The sequence below is a fragment of the Centroberyx affinis genome, unplaced genomic scaffold (assembly GCF_046629955.1).
Source record: "Centroberyx affinis isolate AG114_WGS23_722 - 3 ecotype Tasmania unplaced genomic scaffold, CSIRO-AGI_Caff_v1 ptg002128l_1, whole genome shotgun sequence".
Lineage (NCBI taxonomy): Eukaryota > Metazoa > Chordata > Actinopteri > Beryciformes > Berycidae > Centroberyx > Centroberyx affinis.
Genome location: NW_027280450.1, coordinates 429,538 through 455,442, shown reverse-complemented (window position 1 = coordinate 455,442; position 25,905 = coordinate 429,538). Strand labels below are relative to the sequence as shown.

Here is a 25,905-nt window from a genome sequence, read left to right as displayed (position 1 = left end):
CGTCTATCAGCCGCACCGAGAGACTGATGGTTTCCACTTTCTGGCCGAGGCACCAAGTCAGACAGCGCTGTATCTCCCACAATCTATTGTCTATATTTAATTTTTTGTTGGTGTTTACGGTTACAGCTAACCACAAGGTCTCCGCACCAATTACTGACAACACACCTTTATTACAAACAATACATCTGGACTGGGCAAAAAACAATATGATGGGTAGACTCAGACATATGGGGAGGTGGATGACTTTGAATGCCCCAGAATCGGGGCAGCTCTTATTTTATACCTCCATCTAGACATTAAGAAACGTTTCTAACCATATTCAGCACTATTTTCACCACTTGAGTCCAAGTCTTAACGGGCAAAATACACATACAGCGATTTTTCTATTCAAGGACAGAAAAAATAGGAATCTCCAGCACAGCCCCTTTCCACACGATTAAATTCATGTTTTTTTTTTACGACCCACCAGCCCCATGGTATTTGCTGTCCTGCGGCGCCCCCTGGTGGAGATACAACTTGTTTTTTAACTAAGCAGGCCCAAACAACAAAAAAATATTTAGCTCAGCCACATACATTGAAAACATGGTATTGGAGACATTGTTTTTTTTTAATCTTACTCTTAATGACAGAGATCTTCAAGGTCTGCCAAGTCATTACAGCAATGCATCTTGACATAGGTCTACTGCAAGGTCAGTATACTTTTGCAGGCGTGTGATCACTAGTTTGAGTATTTGGGTTTTGAATTTCAGTAACATCTGATGGTGAATCTTCCAGGAAATGCTAGATGCATTACAGAGTGGAGCTATTTGTGAGCAGTCTTACCCAAGTGCAGTTTAAGACTCCTATGAAACAGCATATATAGTGTTTGTAATGGTTTTCAAATAAAGCTTTCTGTAGCTGTTATAATGCATTGCATAGCGTGCCACCACAGGCGCCTATAATAATTGGAGATATCTTAATATCATAGTTGCAATGCTTAGGATGGAAGTACAACTGATGCATTTTCTGCCTCAATCTTTTCAGGGGAATGTGCAACTCAACAAATTTAGTCCCAAGTCCCAAGAAAGATAGGAAAACTTGACAGAACACTACCCAGTGTGTATGTACGTGTCTGTGAACTTTATCTTTCAAAACTCTATACCCACAACAGACACTGTAAAAACTCTTTGGGACTTGAACTAGGTGGTTTTCATATCTGCCATGTACATGATTACACACACACACACACACACACACACACACACACACAGCATCAGTCAGTGCAGGGACAGCTCACTCAGTTTTACTGAATCAGTCCCACTTCTTGCTCAACAGCACTTTATGCACCCAGTCCTCACAGCGGACTGATAGTGCCATGTCTGATCACATGCTGGCTAATCTAAACAGCAGACCGCCTAGCACGTCCAGACTGGCATGTTTCACATTTCTTGTATTACTTCACCAAAGCAGTCGGCAACCATGACCATTGATTACACTGGCACATAAACCTACCTAGATACAAAGAGCCTGTGGCTGAAACACCACAATTTAAAAACAGTAATCAGTCACGCAAGAAAGTCAAGACTAAACAAATTAAGAACAGATCAGTTATACATTTATTTGACCAAACCAAAGTGAACAGATCACAATGTGTCATCAAAGACAGTTTTGGTTTTACAGTTTTCAAATTCACCATATGAATTCCTACAATTTCATTCATTCACTCATTTCTACATGATGACATTAACACTCATATGAAACAAACCGATTTTCTTTTCTACCTGCATCTAGACCACTGGCGAAACAGGCCTACCTTGCTTTAAATAAAAAAAGAAAATAAAAGTATAAATGGCTATATCAAAATACAATATTTATATTTCTTCTGACTTAATCAGTCCCTTGCATTGAAAGAAGGCATCCTGGCACGGTTCACGCCCAAGAAAGGCTTTCAGCATGTCCATCCCATCCACAGAGCCGCCGGCTTCCAGGATCACCCTCCTGTACTCTCTTCCAACCTGCAAATAAGGCACATACAGTATGCTGATGAGGACATGCTCCACACAGAGACAAATGAATGTTTCCAATATTTCCAAGATTTGCATTGACAAATATTATGATCATACAAGACGACAGATATGCTACTTGACATGAAGATGAAAGTTTTGAAGATTAATGTAATGCCATCGCACCTTTGGATCCATAATGCCTTCCTTTTTAAAACGACTGAAAAAAATGTCCATGGAGTAGACTTCACTCCATAGATAGCCGTAGTACTGACCATCATATCCCCCAGCCAAGTGGCTGAAACTGGCCGTCATATTTGTACCTGGAGAGAAGAAATTTTTACTTGCTTACTTTTACTTTACGAAAACCGTGGCACAAAAAACACACAAAAAACATTTCACAGTATTACACAGCTATTGCACATCACTGAAAGACATCTTGGCACTGATGTTTCTCAATCCTGTATGTACTTGTAACACACATTTGCCTATTGTTACAGCTGACCTGGAGTAGCGGGGACGCCCAGGATGTCTTGGCAGTGCTTTGCAAACACCTCCGCTGTATCTGCAGGAGGGCTGGTGTGTAGCGACTGGTCCACTTTGCTGAGGACGACCTGACGCAGGTTCATCAGACCTGCAGAGGACACAGAAGTCTGTCAACATATCTGCAGGGGCACTTCATGTCTGCATAGAGGTTAACCATACAAACGATGATTTTATCTTCCACAAAATGTAAATTTATTTTATTTTTGGTGGAAATGTCTGTATCCTACCGGTGCTGGCTACTCTGGAGGCAATGAGTTTGTCGAGTAGCGTGTCTGGGATCGGGCTGCCGTCCTTGTAGTGACCAGACATTCTCCTGAGAGGCTCCTTCTCCCAAACCCAGTTCTCCAGCATCTGAGAGGGCACCTCCACAAAGTCTGTTTCCACCAGGGTCCCACTGAACTCTGACAACGTGGTCTGATGCATACAGGGGAAAATGTAACGCTCTCCAATTCTCATGAACATACAACAACACACAATAAACCTCTTTAATGAAGCTGGTGGTAGCATGCTCACGGTGGCCTACCTTAGAGCACAGCTCATGCATAACGTGACCAAACTCGTGAAAGTACGTCTCCACCTCATGGTGCTGCAGGAGAGAGGGCCAGCCTTTCCTGGGCTTGGTGAAGTTAGCCACCATGGCCGCCACTGAAAGCCTGCGCTTTCCATCCGGCCCGAGGCAACCAGGCTGAAGCCCAAAGCAGGCTGCGTGTCCATACTTTCCTTCTCTGGGGGGATAAGACGGCAAGTGTCATGGCCAGACATGAACATTATATGAACACCCATAATATCACTTACAGAGGCCATTAAAAATGCTAATACCATTACAAAGATCTAGAAATCTAGTCATTGATAGCAACAGCTCAATGTCTTTAAATATTTTCCCAAATGACAGATCAAGTTATGTCAAATTTATGTCAATTTTTAAGCCTAAAAAGTACATCAAAGGGTATGATAGTAAGGTTTGCTGTGTAGTTTGCAATATGAGAATACTAAACCTGCACAGCACTGACAAAAGTATATATAGATTTTTTTTTTTGTCAGAACTGACGCACATACACTACCTTGGATGCAGGTCCAGGTAGAACTGTCCGATCTCCTCCCCCGTTGCAGTGTCCAGGACTGAATAAAGGCTGACATGCTCATGCCACACGTGGGCATGCTTCACCTTTGTGAACGTGAGACCCAGCAGGTCCTGGTAGATACCGAGCAGTCCTTCTGTCACCAAGTCGAGTGGGAAATACTCTATTAGTTTGTCCTTGTTCACAGCAAACTTGACCTGCTCCACCTGGTTCATGTAGTAGGGCATGTCCCAGGCATTGATCTGTCCGTCATAGTGTAAGCCTTTCATCAAGCACTCCCTCTTCTTTAGAGCCAGAATATATTTCCTCTCCTTGTCCCCAACTGGCTTCAATGTTTCATAGAATTTATCTGTAAAATATGGGCCAAGTGAGAAAAAAATAGTTGTTTTCATGTTCACACCACACAGATACACTTCAATTTCTAAAGTCCAGCAGTCTTGTATAGATAAAATTAAAATAACATATTACAATAACATATTTGAATATGGCAGGGGGCTGGTGTCCTGCAGACTTGGAATATGAGATATGGAATATGTCTTTTATGACGCTCCATGGGCCAATAATAAACTGCTACGTGACAAGACTGGAACATCACAGAATCAGCATGTGCAGCAGTTTGGTTGAAGATTGTGGCAAACCAGGGGAAACCTGGTGATGGAGGGGATGCACTACATACTTTCCAGTCCAACTTCTGCGGTCAGTGGGCACTAGGACCTGGACACACACAACACCAATCAGGTAATCAGTGAGGCACTAACTGACCCAGCAGGCACACAGTTAGTCTGGAATGGAGAGTCAACACCTCTCCAATGTCCGCCAAGAGGCTGGTGGACACTCAGAGTTCCTCTCACTGCAAGTCAGCTTTAACTTTGGTTTATTTAAGAACGCTGCTGGATACACCAGTGTATTATGGCTCACCTGGTCTCACCCTCTTTCTCTCCTCCACCCATGGAAACCCAAACCAGCCGCCACTGGGGACGTGCTACAGTAGGTCCCCAACAACCACAAACACAAAGCCCCGCTGCTCTCTCTCTCCACTCTGCTCTACAGGCTGACTGCTGGGGGGAGACCCACTCTGAGAAGAGGAATGAGAGCCAAAGCCACAAATGGGAGGTTTTGTCTTAACCTTGGATTTCCTGGGATTTCACTTCTCCTTTCCCCAAAACCTTTATTAAACACAATCTGTGTCTTCCCCTTCAACTGCTTGTGTAGTGAATCTGCATCTAGTTCCCCTGGGATGCCAAATGATTAAAAAAAAAAAAGTCCAGCATTGAATAAAGTTTCTTTTGCTGCTGCCAAGCTGTTATCAGAGGGTGCGTGTTTTTATTTTGAATAACAGAGAGTGAGAGTGTGTGTGTGTGTGTGTGTGTGTGTGTGTGTGTGTGTGTGTGCGCGCGCTACCTGGTGATAGTACTGTTGTGTGATTCTTGGCCATGTTAATCTCCAGCACATAGTTTGCATGGCTACTGAAACCCAGTAAGCTTGCAACCTTTGCCCTCAGCTCTATCAACTGCTCAAGGATGGCTGTGTTTACCTGAAAATAAATGTGATAGAAGAACTGGATATGGAGATCTGACAATGTGTTTAACAGGTGCATTATATAAAGTATTAAATACTTAACACGGAACATAAAAAACAATACTTGCAGTAACAGTATTATCTCTTTCAGCACCTCCCGAAATATATGGATCAACTGCAATATACACATGGCTTGGTATGGCCAGGAGAGTGTAGGATATATAAAATGTTATAATCAGACTCCAATTACCTCTTTACACCTGCTGTGAAATGCTGTTTCCATCTTCCTCCTGGTCTCAGGAATGTGACACCTCTTCATCAAAGGGTAGTAGTGGGGATATTCAAGTGTGACCTTATACCGCCCATCTGCGGTCTTCTCCAGTCCGTTGAGGTAGCTGTCTGCTAGCCCACCTTTGGAGAAGAAGCCCGTGTCAAGCCACAAGTGACAGAGTGAAAGCACAACGTCCATCAGATTGATTTTTATTAATATAAGCTTACCCAATTCACGCTCAGAAAAGAGAAGAAAAGTATTCTCCTCGTTCAGATTCTTGTTAAACTCAATGGAAAGTTCACTTATGAGTTTGGATATTCTCTTTATTTCCTTGGGAAACAAAAGCGGAAAAGTGTAACTAAAATATGAACTCAACCTTGCACTACTTGACTTTTCACTCTTTGTTTTTGCGATATGGTCATTCAAGTATTAAAAAACAACTCCCATGTTGCCTCACCTCTTGTATATCTTGTGACAGGTGAAGTCCATTACGCTTGCCTAATGTAACAAGTCGGTCTAGGAATCTCTTCTCTTCAGGTGTAAGGTTGTCTTGATTGTTTTTCTGTCAATAAGCAAACAAAACAAATACACTTGCTCAAAGCTGGTAGAGTCTTATTGGCATGACTTATGTGTTTCCATGTTTATTCATTTATTCATGCTCTCTGTCATCCAGCCAGCTCTATACCCGTGACAGCCTTTGGAAAAGCTCCTACTGTCACATGTTTGTGTTGAGCCTCAGGCTGCTTCAGGCCCTCAGTGACAGCTTGAACTGAGCCAATCTCTGCAACACCTTGTTTTCACCTTATTTCAGTTTGTCATATACATATGTATATGACAAACTGAAATAAGGTGTGAGATTTCATCTGATCTACAGTAGCTAATACCATGTCATCCCATTTAGAACTACTATGCTAACCTAATATACTAATATATATATATATATAATAATGAAATATTTATATTATATAAATATATTATTTATTTTTATTTATTTATTTTTCAAAGAGACCACTGAAGCTGTGCTCAGTCCACAGAAGTTGACAGCGATGGTGAAAAAGACTCAGGACAGCAACTTGATCCCTTCAATCAATATAATAATATCTGTATATCTATATCTATATATATAGATATAGATATATATATATATATATAATTAGCATAGTAGTCATCATTCCTACCTGGAATGACATTTGACATTAGCCACTACCATTAATCAGATCAAATCTCTCTCACAAGCTAAATGTGAACCAACGGTGTCAAATGAGGGCATGAGAAGACATCCTGTACCCTTAATGTAAAACACTTTAATCCCTGCACATCGACTTTCCAACTAGTTGCCCTTTGGCTGACATGCAACATTAAAAATAACCTCTATCATTGGCATACAGGCCTTGATAAATGCATCAAGTCCTCCCACATTAGACTTAATCAGCTTCAAAGCCATGTCTGTTAAGGTTAACACCTCACTCATTATGAACTAGAGGCCTTCGTGTGAGTAATGCCTCCCGCACTCCCTCATGTTGGGACGTGTATATAAAGGTGGATATAGAAGATAGGATATTAGATGTACCTGCAATGCAATAACTCTCTTGAACACATCTTCCCTCATACTGATCTCCACATCAAACTCAGATAGTTTCTTGTCGGCCTCTGTGCTCGCTGACCGAACCTCTTTAGAAGGGGAGACATACTGCGGGAAATCCAGAACGTGGCGCGATGCTAGGGGATAGAAGAAAAACACAGTACACCATGAATATCAGTGTGATTTGTGTAACAGAAATTAATATAAGGAACAATGACCTGATACATTTCAAAAATTACTTACATACATATTCCAACTTGGCACTGGCCAAGGCCTTCAGGGTGTTTTCAACAGAGACCTTCTCTATATTTAGAGATCCAATGTCATCATAGACCTTCTTTATTCGACTAATCAGGCTGCTTGTCATGGTCTTGATCTCATTTGGAGAAAGGTCCCATCTTAGCGTGTTCCTGTTGTTTGCGGCCTGAGAGCCGTCTCTGGCAGGTATCAAAGACCCGTTCTGGAGGGTCATTCTCAAAAAAGGTTTGGACACTCTGCAGAAAAATAAAGATATGGTCATTTTCATTTGTAAGTAAAAAACGTATTACATTTCTTCTAATTGCAATTGAAAGGGTAAATTTCTGCAAAAATAATGGCAGTAAGGTTGAAATCGGATAGAGGTCTTAACTAGTGACAGAATGTGTATGTCACATAAACAGCTTATTTATGGCTTGTCACTTTAAGTTCATCATGTTCATACAGCCATTTTTCCCATTCTTTGGCCGATAGAGACATGATCCCCAATGTTGTGCACTGCTATTCAGAAGATTATTTAATTTTTTTTTACTGAGTCATGCACAATTTAGCCAACATTTCTGTTAAGAAACTAGCTCTAAGTTGTGCAGGGTGAAAAAATTGACATCGAAAGTGCATTTTCTCATTGAAACAACCATTGGGCGGTATTTGCCTTGAGGTTAGAGAAGCAGTTACTGAGCAGACTTGTGATAAAGTCGACAGTTCAGAACCCTGGGTCAACTGGGAAAACGTCCTTGGGGTTTAAGTGAGTAAACTAAGTCCCTCTTGCCCTTGAGCAAGGCACCCCCCCCCCCCCCCCCCCCCCAGTAGAGACTAATAGTAGAAGACAGTCGTTATACAAGACTGCTCCCAGCTGTCAATGTGCATAATAATAAACAAGGTGTTTATGGGAAAAAAACAAAACAAAAAAAACATGCGTGGTCAGTCAACTTTTCCTGGATAAATAAAGGTCGAGAAGAAGAACGTTTAAGCAAATGCAAAGCAAAAATACCCCAGGCCCTGACCCAGTTGCTCACATAATACTGGTATCCCAATCAAAGAACTGCCTAGTATTGAATAGCAGGCTAGCATACTCTAGTGTTTTTGTATTTTGGCCAACTGTAGTTAAAACAACGAAGTGTCCGCCCGCTGCTGCAGCCAGCAGGTGTTTTATTATAGTAAGAAGCAATAAATTCTTCAAGGTCACACCGAGGAACGTGAAACATGAACGTGGTCTGCGTGTCTCCCGTGCTAAACGGCGACCGTTTCCCATGTCAGCCGCCTATAGTGTTACTTATTGCAATGGAAACTTCACAAAACAAGTTAATGAAAGCGTGGTGCAATTGTAAGCTATGCCAAATCTTAACCAAACCTTGTAAACAGCGCCGTGACTGGTGCTCTGAAGCAAATAAGGTCAGATAATTCAAACTGTTTTATGTTTAATAGGCGCAACTGCCGAGCCACACACCAGCTTAGCTATGAGTCAAGACTTATAGCTTACATTTGGTGTATTTCAGTGCCCCCTACACAAAGCAGTCTGTCACACAGATGTTGAAGTTACTAAACACAGCAGCTGTTCACCAGTGTGCTGAAGCATACCTGCAAAGCGTTTGGCAGGCTACAACTCTTAACGAACACATGCCGGCGATTTCATGCGTTTTTCGTGCAAAACCTCAGTCTTCTGCTGCCCCTCTCTCACTGTTGCTCCTGAAAGCCTCAGCAGGGCTGCATGTGGAAAATGCTTCTTATTTCCGCTGTGAGTGCGCAGGCGCCGAGGATGCGATCAATTTGACAGAAGTCCTCATGACGCGGTAGCAGAGACAGCTGGAAAAGAGCTCAGGTAGGTGGGCGGGGGGCATTGAACAGCATCCTTTGATACAATGTTATTTGCGAATTGGCTACATCGTATTTGGAGGGACAAAAACGGGGATCCGGGGAGAGCTTTTATGTATCCTCCCGTGCTTATTTACTAACCTCACTGATGGAGGATTGTGATTGTTCAGCCATCACACAAGCTGCACAATGCATGCGCCTCTTGTCCGGGCGAGCTGTAACGACAGGCTTTTGAAATAACCGACACGCACCTGCCAGTGCCATTTGTTGCCCGTACGCATAATATTATGGCAGTGTGATACGAAATAACCCCCCGTCTCCCATCATGGGATTACATCACAGTTTCTGCATCATTGCATTTACGTGTGTCAACACAACACGAGGGAGGAGCTGCTCGTCAGACCTTTATGAACATCAAATGCATTGCACTAGCACGTGACGGAAAGATTGTGTTTGCATAACTAACTCTCCCCCCCATAGAATCAAATTACAGTACATTTTGTTTACCAGAAGTTTATTGTTTTGTGCCTGCACTAAAAGTAAAATGTTTGGGACGGCCTTGGGTAGGCTAAGCATCAAAGTCTTGGGGAGCAGGATTGTAAATTGCAAGTATATTCATCTTAAAGGCGATAAATTCGTGATGTGAGTAGCTAAACTGCGTTTACATAGAGCTATAATTAGTTATAAACAAGAAGGATGCCGCCCATGAGTTGTCTTGGAAACAAGAATGGCACCACCAGCAACCTTTTCTAGTTGTTGTAGGTCTACCATTGATACCAACAGTGTATTGTTGGCGATATACAGACCACATAGATGATGAAGCTGTGACAAAAAAAAAATAAGACGCCATTTATTAAACCCCTTATTAAACATTTATCACAGAAATAATGACACTGTCTGTATGCATTGATTATACAGTCATCAGCCTTGTTTTTCACTCCAAACTTCCTGTGCCCTGCAGTTTGCAGATAAAAATGGCAATGGAGAAGCGCCTGGCATTCTCTATTGTGCAGTTCCTACGAGATCAAACACATTGTGGTGCTTTGAATTCAGATGAGCAGGAGAGCCTCGAAGGTAGGTCGACTCAACTGTGGCACTTTTCCTTCTGGAAGTGCTTTTGAAAACATTACACTATATGCTCTTGCTCTCTCTCCAACTCCAAATGAAATTGAATGAATATCCTGAGTTTGCTATCCTGATCTAAAAGGAATAAGCTGGAATGGGCCTAATCATCAGAGGGCATCACAGAAGCCTGGAAATGAGTGTGTGATGTCTGCGCAGCCGAGTGTTTTATCCAATATGAAAAAGACTGACGAGCTAGTTGAAATCTCTCACTCTGCATATCTTGTACCCAAGTTCTGCCTCCCCACGATGATAAAGTCATCTTTTCTTCTAGGCCTGGTTTAGAGAACAGTCTTTATAAGCCTTCTTTTCACTATTCACTTCTTTATCTTTATCTCAGCCACCATATAGCTACTATCTCTACGAACCAGTAATCCATTAAAACAACCTTACATTTTCATTAATTTACATGAATTCTCCCCTTAATTCATGCAAAATCCCCTTAAAATTCATTAATGGAGTTATTAATGGAGGAGATCCCATCGAAATCCCCTTAATCTTGACTCCTTACTTTATATTTTAATAAACAATTCAGACAGGAACTTTCCATTAATAACTCATTAATAACCCTGTGAACCGTGCACAAAAGACGTGAAAAATCCCTTAATTACTAGTGTCTCTGTGAACCAACCCATGAATAAATCCCTTATAAACCCATGATACTCACCTTACTTTTTTAAAGCTATGTTATTTTTAATGGATAATAAATGTTTATGTAATGGGGAAAATAAGGACATCTCAGGTTAAAATGGAGGGGTTTGGTTTGGTAGTGGATCATGTTTTAACAATCTTACTCTACAGTTGCAATACAGTGTTTGGAGACCACCTTTAAGATCAGCTCCAGTGACTGCCACCTCGCTGTGCCACAGCCTCTCACAGAGATATTCCTCAATTCCCTACTAAAGGTGGGCGTTGCACAGGCCACACAAACAGTGCTGACAACATCTGACTTTTATATTGGGTTATATTGGGACTTGAGTATTGGGATCTGTATTAAAAAAGGTGAAACCCCATAAAGACTTAGTATACCATCATGTGTCATGTGTATGTCCTGTCTCAGATTAAGCTGTAGGTGCAATCTCACACTCTCATTTATTCACAGTTACTTATAGTTATGAGTACATCAGATGAATGCCTCTTCTTTCTTGGTTTTGCATTTATCTAGAATGACAACATAACCATCCCAGAGACCTCCCCATCTCCAGAAGACATCGAACGAGCAGAGCAACTCAAGAATGAAGGTACTGTTAAAACTCACTTTATACAATTTTACAGTTTATCTTCATTGGCTCTGATACCTCTATTTCCTTCTATAACATCCCTGGTAGTAGATCAAAGTCTTTTGATCCTTCAGCCTACAGCAGAAGATCATATATAGTATGACGATTTGTCTAATCATGCTTCTCTAAATCTTTTGACATAGCAGCAGATATATGCAGTACCTTGTGCTTTAGACATGATACACTGTCTTGATTAGCCCATAGACAAAGTATTTAATAGTTTCAAAGTTGGCCGCCCCCTCCTTCCTGGACACATACAGTATTTCTGTAACTGTCCAACTCTTTGCACCTTCTGGAGTTCTGTATTTCCAACCTCGTCAGACATCTTTGGCGATGACAGAAGGGCCTGACCTGCTGATTGCTATATTTGGGGTTCTGGGAGAGGGGGGTTCTCTCCAAGAACCCGATATTTACATTGTAAGAAAATCGGTGACTTTTCAGGCTCTGCTAAAATGAAAGCAGCCACAACCTGGCACTTATTTGTAGCCTTTTATCTATGGTATTTCTGTATAGTTTGTATAAAGCATCAAAAACCTGCTAAAGATAGAATGCCTTTATATGCAGATCTGTATTTGTCAAAACTGTCAACATTTACCATAACCCTGAATATCTCTTAAACATATGATTGCTATTTACTGTATGTACGTATATGGTAAAAATGATTTCAGAATAGGAGTGCTGATTCCTAAGCGTATCTCCTTGGCCACTTCTGTCATGATGATCCAAAAGGCAAAACTAATCCTAAACCAGTATTCCTTGATACATTCCCTGATAAATTAGGCAGAGTGTTGTCATCACAGACTTTCAGTGTGCATAATCTGAGTGGACAAACCAATCTTTCATTCGCAGGGAACAATCACATGAAGGAAGAGAACTACAGCTGTGCGGTAGAGTGCTACACAAAGGCCATTGATCTGGACCTAAGAAATGCTGTCTACTACTGTAATAGGTACTCACAGCAGAAATAACATTATTTTCACACTATTGCATGTACTTAACACACTACTGGTATTGTACATAACTCTAGACAGTGCACAACCAGAGTTTAATGGGATTACATGTTGCAAAATAGCCTGTGATGTCATGCTGTTTGAATTTGACTAGACAGTGCCAATAGATCCTTTCCCCGTGCATTATTGATCTGAACACAATTAAAGCAGAGCTAAACTTAAGCATGGAGAGAGGACTGCAGGCAAGACTGGAGAGTCTGTGTTGTGGATTTTGCACTTTGCAGGGCTGCAGCTCACAGTAAGCTGGGAAATTACACAGAGGCAACCGGTGACTGTGAGAGAGCCATAGGGATTGATCCCAGCTACAGCAAAGCGTTTGGACGGATGGGGTGAGTCAGACATAACAAATGAAAGATGCTGCTCATTTCATTAGAAATACATTATTTGTTTGGAGTTAGATAGTGCAAGATAAGCTCTGTGTGGTTTTCTCGACACAGTCTGCACCATAGTGTACAGTCAATCAAAAGTTATATCTGCCCTTCCCCTTTGTGGCTCCAGCTTGGCTTTGACTGCCATGAACAAGTACCCCGAGGCAATTTCCTACTTCAAGAAAGCGCTGGTATTAGACCCCGAGAATGACACCTACAAATCCAACCTGAAGATAGCAGAGCAGAAGCAGAGAGAAGCAACCAGCCCAGTAAGTAGACAATACCCCTCATTTTACTGTTACCCCTTATTTTGTTAGGCAAGACATACATCTTATCTCTTTGTTTCTAACCACAGATAGCTGCTGGACTGGGATTTGACATGGCTAGCTTAATCAACAACCCTGCCTTCATCAGCATGGTAAGAGCATGAGCCCTAATACCTGTGCTCTACTTGAAAACCCTGTTGACGTTATCACTGAATGTATTATAGGCACAATAGCGGTTATTTGCTGTCCAAGGAAACAAACTCCACTAGTCCTAAAGACAGGTGCCTCATACTGTCTGTGTTTCTGATAAGGTTAGACCAGGCATTTTCCCTAATTAGCCCCCTGAGTGACAGCTAGCCTGTTATTCAACCAATGTTATTGTCAAGTGGTGGGGGCATTGTCCCAGGTGGGGAATCCCGACTAGTTTAATGGCGGCACATGGGAATGCTTGCCAGGCAAAGAATGTTTTTACAAGCATGCCAGTATTTCATTACAGTAACAAAGGCAATACACACTTCAATCAGACAGCTATGAAATTGGTCTGCGCATTAACAACCCACACCACTTGATAATACACTAATTCTGACAAAATTGCAGAATGTAAAAGGAAATTAATTGTCCATGTCATATGTTTCTGAGAGACAAGTTGGATTTCAGCTGGATTTCTATTTACAGGCTGCCAGCGTGATGCAGAACCAACAAGTGCAGCAGCTGTGAGTGTCATCTGTAATTGATTACACTCAGAGCTGTGTTTCACTGTGAAATAATTATTTTGCGGCCATCTGAAACCACTTGGTTTGACTCCCCTCTCTGTCTCGCCGTGTGCTCAGTATGTCAGGAATGATGTCAAATGCGGTGGGGGGACCTGCAGCAGGAGTGGGTGGACTGTCTGACATCTCCAGTTTGATTGAAGCGTAAGTACAGTGTCCATTCACAACATTTAGCTTGAATATTTACTCCTGAATACATTGATGCTACACTGCAACTCTTTCAATTCAATAGTATAACTGCCTACACTGTATATAAGGAGATAATGGTGGTGAGAGTGAGACCAAAATTGAACTATTCTTAATTTTGCTGGGGATCCCTGGGACCTCCCTCAAGGCCCCCGGACCCCACTTTGAGAATCATTTCTCTAGTAGAATGCAGGTCAGCTGGTAATGAAAGCTTTCTGGTCTCTCTGTCAGAGGACAACAGTTTGCCCAGCAGATCCAGCAGCAGAACCCGGAGCTGATAGAGCAGCTGAGGAACCACATCCGGAGCCGCTCCTTCAGCGGCAGCGCCGAGGAGCACTCATGATCTACTCAGGTCCTTACAGCACAAAACATAAAGTGTGAATGTGCTGCTGTATTAATGATACAGTACCATTGAATGACATGCATTATTTTCATTTCAGCGTCACATTTTACCAGAGGAAGGGCAACCATATGACGCGATTACAATCTCTACACCCATTTCTTTAACTCAAATCACCGGCACAGCTGGAATGAAGAGGAAAAGATGGGGTTTGAAGGCACTTTACTGTGACTAGGGCTCTGGAGTGGAGAGGCGAGGCGAGGGCACGGAGGCTGGACCATGAAAAAGAGCATCCCACACATCTAGATATCAGGGCAAACAGCAAAACATATTGTAAACAACACCCCGTCATAAGGGAGAGCAAAAAAAAAAACCCAACACATTCAGCATACTGACAGTGAATTCTTTCTTCTGAGCTGTTCCATTCCACAGAGATCGTGTGTTTTATATGTGCTGAAAATACTGCCCTCTTTGTGTAACGAATGAAGGATCCTTCTGTCTGGTCATGATGAGTAGAGATTAGGGGAGGATGCATTACTAAAGCATTGCAGGAAACATTTCTGTTTTTTCCTCATGTGAGACACATCAGGTTTACCTTGTTCTTTTGTATAACAACATGCTCTACTTAACTGTTGGGTGACGAAGACCATTCAATCCTTAAACACGTGGGACTTACTTATATCACAGCTTTTGACTGAACACTGAACTACTTAATTTTCGAATAAGAAAGTGTGTAATTGTATAGCAATGTTTGCAGCCCACATCATGTTATTATTGCACTTTAGCAAACATATGTCAATGCCATTACCCCTTTAAGCCTATTTAATTGTTCATTAACTAGTAAGGAAATATTCAGATTGTTCATTTTGCATGCTCTTAAATCTGATATTTGAAGTCAGATGCTTTATGGAAACAAGTATGCTAGGGCAGCACTGTTTTGTTTAAAACATGTCAATAAATACGTCTTGAAATTGAGGAATGTTCTTAGCCTACGGCCATTGTACTTGTACTTTTCCCTTTGTTTCATTATTTTGTCTCAATCTGGCATCTCTCATGTTAAATTATGCCTTAAAATAGGGGCCAGTGCTCAAATTGAATCCAGTGATTAGATTTTCCTTGACCACTCAGTAAATCCTGTTTCTATCTCACATCTTTTGCCACAGTACTTGGGTTAGGCTGTGTTGTGCAAGAGCAGCAGTGGACCAGAGGAGCTATCCACTCTCCCTGAAAGAAACCAGAAGTCACTGAATCTCAAGGAAAAATTCAGAAAGCAAGTGTGGCTCACATGTGGGACTATTAAACATTTTTGTTTGCCAAACTCCATGAAGTAAAGCAAAATTTCCCACAAACAGTATTTACCAACATCAATATTTTATCTCATTTTTTTGAGTATTTTTAATGAACTGATTTGATTACCCTAGGTTTCGATTTGGCTAACACTTCAGACTTGACTTTTAACAACTTGAGCCAAAATGACACAGTGAACAGAAGCTCCAAATATATTTACTCGTTAGCGGGTATATATATCCAAAATGTGGATATATGAAGCCATAAAATCCATCAGTGGCCATCAAATCACACAAACATTTGAACCAGGCAATATGACTTTAAAACTCCATGTTATAGCACCTAACCCTCAGCCTTGAAAATGCCTAGTATACAACTACCACTAGACATCTCAAATAGTCAGTAAGAAGGAATTGTGTCTTTTCAAAGCTCTGTGCTCCTATTTTTATTTGTTCTACATTAGATCTAGGTTACCCTTGTGACAATGTCTGGCTCATGAAGATATTTGTTACTAGTAGAGCCAAAAAGAGGGCTGAATATAATGCCCAGAAATAGCTTTAACAGCAGACTATACAATATACGGAAAATCTACCGATTGTGTACTACATGCACTGATTTTAAATGAAAAACAGGACCATCTTTAAAGATTAATTACTGTATAAACTAATTTAAAAGTAAATTAAAAATGTTGTCAAATGTTCCTATTTTCATGGGTTTTCAATGTGTCAATGGAACATTTTGATAATCCTGAAAGCCAACATGGACCATTTAAATATGTGTTTAAAAGCCATAAGATGAATCAAGAGTTATAGTGATTTTATTCACATTTATGCACAATTAACATCATTATTTTCAAAGAAAGAAACAGTACATATTAAAACATGATCACCTTAGGGTGCAAAGTGTGAAAGGTCAGCACAGGTGCAGAAATCCAGTTGGTCCATTCAAATCAAAGATGCAAAAAGCTAAATAAAAACGTGGCTCTAGCACTCGTTGCTCATATACGGGCAGATCACACAGACTTGTGCGATGTCGTCATATTCATATGTCCTCTTCAGAAATGTGTCTGTGAGCCTTAATCCAGAAAGACTCTAAAACGAAAAGAAGAGAAAAATAGTTCACTAAGCATAAACTGCCTTCTATTTCAACATACTGATATCTACCAGCAGTTTCCCTAATGCATAAAGATTTAGATTGTGAAGAGCTGGGATCATACCTGCAGGCCCTGGACGGACGACAGGAGTTTGAGGGGCAGGGAGAGGAAGGCACTAGGACTGACTTTCCCCAGCTGTCTCCCTGATACGCCACACCAGTGGATGGACCTCGTGTTGCACATCTCCAGCACCAGGTCCATGGTTCTTTCACTGCAACACAAACAAAATCCGCGGAAAAGCTTCAGATTTTGACTCTTCCATCAGTGTCTGATAGCTGTCAACACCATCAGGGGTTTGGAAAATATCATAGTGGTGCAATTTCATTTTATATAATTGATTAGTGTGGAGTAGGCATGGGACAATATATCGAAATTCAATATATCGCAATGCAAAAATGTGACTGTGTATCGTGGGGCAGAAAAATGAATCGTGACATTAGCTACATTTTATTCTGCTGTAGTAATCACAAATGAGACGGCTAGCCAATCACAATTTCACAATGTTCTCCATCCAAATTATATTATTTGCACTTTGCAATGACATTTTTAAATTATTTACATTCTAGCGAGCCAATGCCATTGCTAGAAAGACTTGTGTCTCAGAAATAAACATAATTCTGTGAGACTTTATTGTCATTGAACTTTTATTTATTACATCATATCGTGGTTGTATTGAATCGTGAACCCCATCGCGTATCAAATCGTATCGTGAGATAAACATATCGTCCCATCCCTAGTGTGGAAATGTTTGTACTGAAGTTTTCACCTGCAGTTGGTGATTTTACAGATGATGTCAAATGGTTCTTCTAGGTTGACAGTGTCAGGAATCATCTCCAGTGACAGTCTGATATCCCCATACCCAGGAGCCTGGAGGACACATGAGGATAACACATGGGGTGAAACTCCCTTTGATTTTGACAGTAGTATAGAAATCCCATGAGAGTATCCCAATACCATTCTTTGTAGCTGACTGGTCTGTAGCCTCCCTCTCTCCCCAAGATTGGTCTTCCACACAATGTCAAGCTTGCCGATCACCGTCACGCCCTTTATGACACCAGCCTTCTCCGCAAACTCAGGCTTTGGCTTCAGGCAATACAGGTACTGCCGCGTGTCCATGGGCTGCAGATAGGACATTTTCCCAAATGTAGACTCTCTGACAGGGAAAGGTTACAGGAGCAAGTCAGTGCAAAGGTCGACAGTAAAAATCGACCTTGCTGCAATCAGATTAACAACTAAGAGTATCACATAAAGGAATCTAAACCAAACTGGATTTACCCTTGCTCTCCACCGTCCACGATGTTGAGCTCTGTAACGTTGTACATCATGGAGGGCTCCAGAGAGACCTTCTCCATGAACATGGGTGAGGTGGTGATGTTCTGGATCTGAGCCTCCAGGAACACCTCGTCCGTCTAGAACGGAGGTCCAGGGGTCAATGCCAATGTTAGCCGCTAACGGCTAACTACAATAACACCACCTCCGAGGCCAACTGAGCCACATCTACTTCATTTTATTAGGTTAGGAGTTAGGCTGGTGCAAAATCTTATTGCATGAAGATACGTTTCATGATTCCGAATCATGCAATAAGAATAACAATTAGCAACCAGACTCAGAAGATGAACATGAAACACTGTTCTCTAAATTACACAAATGGAGGATTCTAGTGAAGTGTGCTCAGGGAACCTTTGAGGATCTGGTTAGTACAAGTGCTGACCAGCAGGGTATACAGTAGGGGTTGCACAGCTACGGATTGTTGCTAATCGACAAGTCATTCAAAGTAGTCTATTAAACATCAACCAGCCGTGGGAATGTGTGATTTTTAATAGCAAACTTTCTCTTGGAGGTTACATTTTTGTAGTGCTGTTTTTTAAAGTTTGGCTACTCTACTCTCTACTCTAACTATAAAGGCAAGATCAGCAGTAGTAATAATGAGATCAAACCAAAGAAATGTCAGCCTGTTGACAGCGAAGTCTTTAGTCAGGCAGCATCACCCTGGCTGGAGCTTAGTAGGGGAAACTGTCTGCAAAACTGATGTGTATATAAAAATACTTGAAAAATAATGATTCCTTATATTCTAAACTGCTAGTAATTACTGTACTTGAGATGCCGCTCTGGATTGACAAACTGTAAATACATTTGCAGAGATGTTTAGGAAACCAATTGAATCACCAGACATGCCTTGGTTTACTGTCTGGAGAGGGTTGTATTTCTTTATTTTTATAAAGGCGACTAGCTGATGATACTAGCTGGCGAGTCGACTTGTCAACGTTTCAGTGCAACCTCTAGTATACAGTGAGATACAATGAAAGATAAGCAGAGATTAGTTCATGCCTGCAATTCACAGTATGAGAGTTGAGAGGGACCACAGACCGTTCTGAATGGGGTTAATGTTAAATCACAGAGCTTAGCTGCTCTGCTCCATGCAAAGCCATTCCAACCAATACCTGAAACCTCAAACAGATACACATATAACCAAAACGCCTTGTTACACTAATGCTTGTTTGAACTGTAATAAGGAACAATTAAGAACCCATGTCAAAATGACTGGACCAAATAAGTTTTTGATAATCACCAACAAGAAGACCTTAACTGGCCTGTCCCACCACTCAACCTACAACCCATCAATACAAAAGATTTGAAATGGTTTAGAAATTGAGATTCAAAAGTACTCGAGTACCATAATTCATATCTGCATTGCTACGTAATTATTCAAATCTTGACAAATAGAAACCAAGAATAATTGTAATGTAAAATGATAAATTTCTCCAGTGATGATAGATTGTTTGATCAATGCAATCCCCATCCTCCACAATTTGACACCGTACCCAAGAAGGTCCAATTATGCAAGCCCTGTGCAAGATGAGTTAGCAAGAGGGCATAAGCGTCCAAAGAAAGAGCAAAAGCAAATGAATGGAAAGTCCAAGTCAAGTTCTAATACATTAAAATGAATGTAGGCAATTTGTTTCACAATGCCTTCTCTTTTATGATTAATAGGCATGTTCATATCCATACATTTATTTCCATTTTTTACTTTGCTCCTTTCTATTGGCCACGGAAAAAGACAAAATCGGCTGCACCAAAAGGATTAAAAAAAGCTAATGTTCAGCGATGAGAACAGAGAAAACAATTACCACAGAACTGAGGTCACTCTAATGGAGAAAATAAAATACAAGACATAATAAATAAATGAAGTTACATGCCAAAGGTAATGACAATGAATACTTGCATTCTAATAACAAAAATGCTACCGGTATGAACATGAGAGAAAGGAAAAGCTTATTGCCTCTAGCCTGGAAAAACCTTTCATCCCCAACTTTTGGGTTTGACAGTGCCATAAAACATATATAATGCAATCAATTTTGCTCTTTCATAAAGCCAATAAGACCGTGACTCATATATATACAATATTATACAGATTTTAATTAGATGTTTTTGGAGATACAAGGCTTTTCCAGGACATCTGTCTTACACAACTGACTACATTAGCATCCGGAAACATTCCTAGCTATGGAATGTAATATGATATGAAGCATGTTATGTGTGCTACAATAAGAACTTGCATGTCATACAATACAGTTCTTTAATTGGTAGAAAGCCATGGTGAGAGATGTGAGGGCAGACCGCCTTTATGTTGACAGCTGCACTTGGTGCTAGTGATATATATGACAGGAAAAAAAGAGGGTGGAGAATGGCAAAGCTTACCTCTGCATTGTAGAACTTTGTTTTCACATCCAGTGGCTTCAAGACCTGATTGAAAATAGATTGAAAGCTGAATGCTGTAGTTTTCTCACACTGTTCCTCCATTCGGCAGAAAAATTTGCTCCACACAAAAAAAATGAGGCAATTTCTAATGAGATTGGAAATCCTGTCCTGAGCCAAGAAACTGGACACCTAAAGCATAAGGAAGTAGTTCTACTGGTCTTCTTGAAAATGGGACTAAAGGGAATAATTTCACAAACTGAGGGGCAAACTGAGCCAGTGAGACCAGTATACCAAATCCACAGCACGCATGCTAATTGCTTTTTGCTCTGCTGTAGATCTGTGACATTTCTCAGGCGCCTACCAAGCCCACACTTGAGTTTACCTCTGTCACCTGATGGGAGAGGTCAAGTATAACTCACCTGGAATTTGAAGAACTTTCGGAAATAGAGTTTCTCCCCATACTGAGTGGTGTAACTGACCGCACAGACTAAGCTGAAATGGGGTGAGAGGGGGAAAAAAATAGTCAAGCATAGGGAAAATATGCGTAATATTTTCATGAATACGGTACTTTTTATAGGTTTAAACTGTGTGGAAAAAAGATTCACATATGAGTTCCAATTTCTTTGACTTCATGGTGGATGACATCATCAATGCAGCATTCGGGTTTGAGTTCTGTTACTGCAGAGTTGGACGCTGAGAGGTTCAGCCTCTGTGAGCTGGTCTGTAGGTCGGCCTGTAAAGGATCAAACGACAGGATCTTATTAAAGTTTGTGTGTGAAAGAGGACTGGAAAGTGTGTGATGCATCAACAACAATGCATTCATACAGTACCTTTACAAGAATGTCTTTCACAACCTGGCTGCTGTCGTTGTGCACGCTTATGTAGCTGGAGAAGGTCTCACCAAGGAAAATATTTCTGTTTAACACACAGATGTGCAAAAATCAAATCACCATTATAAAACTGCTCTAAATTGTTCACAGCAATTTTCGCCTTTATTACCCAAAGTTCTGTGGTAATGTAAGCATCTCTCCAAGCATTAATGCCTCCGCTCCTTTAATGGTGGATGGGTCCTCCTTCATAAGTTGACCGAACAAATCCCCTACAGAGGCACACACACACACACACACACACATAAAAACACAACCTTACATGACATCTTACGTGGTAATGATTTGGATCATGCACCACTGAGAGCTGATGCACACTGGAAGGTTGACAAATGCTAGCAATGTAAAGCTATGTCTACAGATGGGGGAAAACCCAAAAGGATTTACTATGGTTCATCTTATTTTTAGCCTTATATCCAACGAGCTGGCCACAGTCAGCCTTTGGGGGTTTAGAACCAACATCTTTTGATATAATAATAATAATAATAATAATAAATAATCTCTGAAAGTGCCTGCAAAATGCAAGCGGAACATGATGCCGTAAAAGGAGGATGGTGTTATATTTTGAATGTCAACTTCAACAAATTAATCTTTGTTTACATTTATATATGCTTTCACATCATTTCCACGCTCTTATATAAATAGCGGTCCTACCCAGAAGTGTCACAGTGATTTATGGGTTATGTGGAGTTCAGTTACTAGCCCAGTGATCACATTGCTGCGTGCTGGGGTCCACCAGAAGGAAAAACAAACACCATAAATTGTCTACAGGCTTGGCATCTAAATTTGGGAGCAGGAACTCACACAGTAAATATATAATGCAAATGTGTGCTGGGATCTTAATCAAATACTAACCACAGATGATTGCAAAAGTCATATGATATAGGCTAATTTAGTTCGGTTTTATCTGATTTTAGCTATCTGATTATACCTTGTGGTTTAATAGGAAATTTAGGGAGACTTATGTAAATGTCAACAATGTAAATGTCAACTTTCAGGAAAATTTCTATTAAAAAAAGTCATAGGCAGTTTTCTCTTTAAAAAAAAAAAAGAGATATAAACTAGCACATAGCCAACAACAAAGGAATCATGGCTTCTGTTGTCTGTATCTGGTGGTAAATGTGGAAAATTCTATACTGTTACAGTCCTATGAAAGAAATAATGACATTTCATTCAAGTTCTGTGATTTTGGCTCTGGTGTGCAAGCTTACCTGGGAGATCTCTGTCTTCACATGTCACTGGCATGTTTGTGAAGAGAGTTGGTTTTGTTAACCGCATCACTGTAAAACACAAAAATTATAATATTAATAATTGGTGGTGGGATACACATGGGAAACCTTTCTTATTAAACGAATTCCACAATAGCTACGACAGTTCTGCAATAATCTTACACTGATATAGTCTATCTGGCTCCAAATGATTACATTTCATTGACTTTGCTTCACAAAACTTTGCTCCCTAAGCACAAAACCCACTCATCAGGACTCAGGAGTAACAAAGACTTTCCCTACACCCCAGGCTTATTTTTTTTATTAAACAGGATTCCCTTGTCATCCCAGATGCTGCAGTGTAACTGCAAGACAGCCTGCTGAGTTGGCTGACTGCAATCCAGAAATCAAAGGTAAAGCAAAGGGAGGTGATTTGAGCTTTCATATTAAAAAGTGTAGCACAGATGTGTCTATGGTAGCAAAATTTGCTCTCCCACTCACTGAAACAGAATCACTGTATGTAGTCTCCCAGCTAATCTATTAACCAAGTGATTTTTCTTCAGTTTTTTGCTGTTATGCATATCCCAGTGGCAGTGACATCAGTCATAGTTAATGACCTTTGACCTGCTGCTGTCCTATCTCATGTGTCTCAGAACTAGTACTTGACCCCCTGCTGTTTGCCTATATGTGGATAATGAGTCTGTATAGGTCTGCACTTCATCCTGGAGCACCAGGATACTCCTGCCACGATCCTGCTTGTTGGCCTCAGATCTGCGTTCAACACAATCATCCCAGAATCATTTGATGGCAAACTGTGGCACCCTAATTGGTCTGGGAGGCCGGTTCAGAACCCTGGACAGTTCCACTAACTCACCCTTGGGCAGGTAACTGAGGGAATATACCACCAGTCCAGCTACTTATGCTTAGCCTATAAACTCCTGGATTTGGGCACATCTACAGCAGATTCAGTAATTACAAGCTCTACAGCTTAAATATCAGTACAAGGAGACACTGTGTGTAACTCTGATCTGTGGTGGCCAGACCAGAGAGGAGAAACCCCCGGCTGTGCTTAACAAGTTCAAGAAGCAACAACATACCAAGCTGAAACTGGAGGACTAGCAAAGTCTAAACCTTACTGTGATCCAGGCTTACTGCAGTCTTCCTGCTCTACACTACACTACACTACAGAAGGTTGGAGGAACCACCCCAAACTTGAGGAAGTACAGTCAGCGGATGGAAATCTCGTTGAACTGCAATAGGCTTGTTTAGGTTGGTTGGTCCAACACAAAATTTATTTACTTGGTTAGCCGGGGGTAGTGCACCGAAGGTGCGCAAAACATTCTTTAGCAGCTGTACCTGTTTCACACAAGTTCAGTGTATGTCAGTGTTTGTGACTGGCTATTCACTTAATGTCAGTTATGATCCAGTGCTTAAACAAGTAGCCTAAACTTTGGCATGTGTGTATCTCATATTGCACTTAGATATGTACATTGCAAGATCTGGAATTGTATCAACTAATTTTCTTTAGCTTTGCAACTCATTTTCTTTCATTTGCAACTTCCTCCATAGCTAATTCTGAGTCCTGTCTTAGTGACTGAGTGACTAGGAAGACGATTTAACATACATTTTCCTTCAAGTGGTTCAGAGCAAACTATACACATAAGCCAACTAGGCTAGCATCTAATGACGCCGCTAGCTAGCATTGGCTACGCTAATTGACGGGTTAATTACCCTCGCTACAGTGCGGTATCTTTGAGTTACAATAGTGACGTTTCAAAACGACGTAAATGTCACTAAAAAGCCCAGCTGTCAGCACGATTTGGTGGCTGAAACTAGCCGTCTCAGACTGTCGTTAGCTAGCTGTTTATGCTAGCTGTTTACAACAACAACAAACCATTCCGTTTCACTAGGCTCCATATATCGTGCCAGGTTTAGCTTCTGAAACGATCTCTCGAGTCACTAAATAGTTTATCTTGTAATAAACCATAAAATACCTTTTAATGCAAGTAGATGCTCCTGTTTCGCCTGATTTACATCCATTTCAAACTCGTTTGTAGTCGGTTAGGTACCGGCTATGCTAGCTGGTTGTCAGAGCTAGCTGGTGAACTTTGACCTCCACCAGTAATTTGGTTACAGGAACCGCATTAGGACAAAATTGTTCCCACTGTGTTTTAGATTCAAACTGCATGCAATACGTCACTAGCACTGGGTCTCTCTATCCTTGAAGATGTTTGTACTTTAGTGTAGCCTATATACGTGTCAGAATACAAGTGTGGTAGATCATGTAACCGGTTCCTTTTTTTCTTACTGTGATAAATAGTTATCGTGCCAGCATACTGGGGTAAAATAAAGTAAAACATTGAAGCCTGAGTGCTTAGTTTCAGCAATGATGCACGTCCCCATTGACAACCCAAATCAGCCAGATAGGGGGAGGAAGAGCCTCTATTATAAATTGGCTTTGGAGTACGTAATGTAGGCCCGTACAATTAGATTATAAATTACAGACAGTCATACTGGGCAGAAGGGTGGCACTGTGAGAAGACAGACTATCCTTCAAACAGAGGGCTCATGTTCAAGGCCCAGTGGCAGACAGTAGCTGTCTGCTGATGAAATGTCCTTGAGCAAGACATTGAATCCCTACCCGCTCTAAAGTTCTCTAAGGTTGCTGTTCTGTAGTGGAACCTGACCTCTGACTTTCCTGTGGAGGAGGGCGAGAAAAAGAAGTTATCCTTCAGAGATGATTGAAATAATACGACTAACAAGGGTGGAAGCTTTCCAGGACAAAGTTTAAACCCATGTAATTCAACACCGACTTATATTCTCTCTGTCCTTGTTTGTTTACATGCTGTCCACTGTGGTTATAGTGAGAGTGTATGTGTGTGTGTGGACAGGAATCACATCCAACCTGCAACAGCTGGTGCTGTATAGCTAAGTGTCTGCCCCTAGACAGATGGTAAAGAGGGAACTCCTCTGGTATGTTACCAGCACACTTGAAGGGGAGGATAGAAACCTATCCTACTGATCACAAGCCCACTCTTTAAACCTTCAAAATAGTTTTCATGCCATGTTTTAAATTGCCACTAGTCTCCACACTCTCATAAACTAAAGACTGCCAGAGTCAACATGAGAGGTATATGTTTAAGACAGCTGATGACTCAGTTTTAGTCAGCCTTTTTGGGGGATAACAACATTGTATGGCCCTGTTGTTGACTTCATACAACTGTGATGATCCATTAGCAGCAGCTCCTTCTCCACTATCATGCTTCCACCATTAAGGACTATAT

The 25,905-nt window shown here is 41.0% G+C and overlaps 3 protein-coding genes across 4 annotated transcripts; 1 reads left to right on the top strand and 2 right to left on the bottom strand.

The window, feature by feature from the left end:
• Nucleotides 1–1,644: 1,644 nt before the first annotated feature.
• nln (neurolysin (metallopeptidase M3 family)) lies at nucleotides 1,645–8,927 on the bottom strand. The gene is made up of 13 exons (XM_071531766.1): nucleotides 8,812–8,927; nucleotides 7,222–7,472; nucleotides 6,967–7,115; nucleotides 5,854–5,958; nucleotides 5,624–5,726; nucleotides 5,376–5,536; nucleotides 5,014–5,141; nucleotides 3,590–3,964; nucleotides 3,052–3,253; nucleotides 2,756–2,942; nucleotides 2,488–2,616; nucleotides 2,169–2,305; nucleotides 1,645–1,994 (listed from the first exon to the last, which is right to left on the bottom strand). Exons 1-13 carry the CDS (start codon nucleotides 8,850–8,852, stop codon nucleotides 1,851–1,853), a joined length of 2,112 nt encoding a protein of 703 aa, XP_071387867.1. The 5' UTR covers nucleotides 8,853–8,927; the 3' UTR covers nucleotides 1,645–1,850.
• Nucleotides 8,928–9,004: 77 nt separating this feature from the next.
• Nucleotides 9,005–15,260, top strand: sgtb (small glutamine rich tetratricopeptide repeat co-chaperone beta). The gene is made up of 12 exons (XM_071531767.1): nucleotides 9,005–9,052; nucleotides 10,007–10,119; nucleotides 10,969–11,072; nucleotides 11,333–11,408; nucleotides 12,297–12,396; nucleotides 12,682–12,786; nucleotides 12,956–13,094; nucleotides 13,181–13,243; nucleotides 13,767–13,804; nucleotides 13,922–14,005; nucleotides 14,279–14,399; nucleotides 14,488–15,260. The coding sequence occupies exons 2-11, from the start codon at nucleotides 10,020–10,022 to the stop codon at nucleotides 14,388–14,390; spliced, it is 921 nt and encodes a 306-aa protein (XP_071387868.1). The 5' UTR covers nucleotides 9,005–9,052; nucleotides 10,007–10,019; the 3' UTR covers nucleotides 14,391–14,399; nucleotides 14,488–15,260.
• A 1,220-nt stretch (nucleotides 15,261–16,480) lies between these two features.
• On the bottom strand, nucleotides 16,481–24,730 carry trappc13 (trafficking protein particle complex subunit 13). Of its 2 annotated transcripts, XM_071531768.1 has the most exons (13): nucleotides 24,616–24,730; nucleotides 22,625–22,693; nucleotides 21,526–21,625; nucleotides 21,357–21,441; nucleotides 21,132–21,259; nucleotides 20,946–21,018; nucleotides 20,527–20,571; nucleotides 19,956–19,973; nucleotides 18,103–18,236; nucleotides 17,782–17,980; nucleotides 17,594–17,694; nucleotides 16,891–17,038; nucleotides 16,481–16,765 (listed from the first exon to the last, which is right to left on the bottom strand). In XM_071531768.1, exons 1-13 carry the CDS (start codon nucleotides 24,659–24,661, stop codon nucleotides 16,658–16,660), a joined length of 1,254 nt encoding a protein of 417 aa, XP_071387869.1. In that variant the 5' UTR covers nucleotides 24,662–24,730; the 3' UTR covers nucleotides 16,481–16,657. The 2 variants fall into 2 exon arrangements, with proteins under 2 accessions (XP_071387869.1, XP_071387870.1); XM_071531769.1 differs by lacking the exon at nucleotides 19,956–19,973.
• Nucleotides 24,731–25,905: the final 1,175 nt, after the last annotated feature.

Bases quoted from the DNA above. Each gene is read 5' to 3' on its own strand.
- nln (XM_071531766.1), bottom strand. From the start codon at position 8,852: ATGTGTTCGTTAAGAGTTGTAGCCTGCCAAACGCTTTGCAG. The intron at 7,116-7,221 runs GTAAGTAATTTT...TCTATCCCCTAG, and splicing joins TGCCAAGTTGGAATATGTAT to CATCGCGCCACGTTCTGGAT. The intron at 2,943-3,051 runs GTAGGCCACCGT...TGTATGCATCAG, and splicing joins TGCATGAGCTGTGCTCTAAG to ACCACGTTGTCAGAGTTCAG.
- sgtb (XM_071531767.1), top strand. From the start codon at position 10,020: ATGGCAATGGAGAAGCGCCTGGCATTCTCTATTGTGCAGTTCCTACGA. The intron at 11,409-12,296 runs GTACTGTTAAAA...TTTCATTCGCAG, and splicing joins AGAGCAACTCAAGAATGAAG to GGAACAATCACATGAAGGAA. The intron at 12,787-12,955 runs GTGAGTCAGACA...TTGTGGCTCCAG, and splicing joins AAAGCGTTTGGACGGATGGG to CTTGGCTTTGACTGCCATGA.
- trappc13 (XM_071531768.1), bottom strand. From the start codon at position 24,661: ATGGATGTAAATCAGGCGAAACAGGAGCATCTACTTGCATTAAAAG. The intron at 21,626-22,624 runs GTAAGCTTGCAC...GTGCCTCTGTAG, and splicing joins TGAAGACAGAGATCTCCCAG to GGGATTTGTTCGGTCAACTT. The intron at 21,260-21,356 runs GTACTGTATGAA...GATCCTTTACAG, and splicing joins TGAAAGACATTCTTGTAAAG to GCCGACCTACAGACCAGCTC.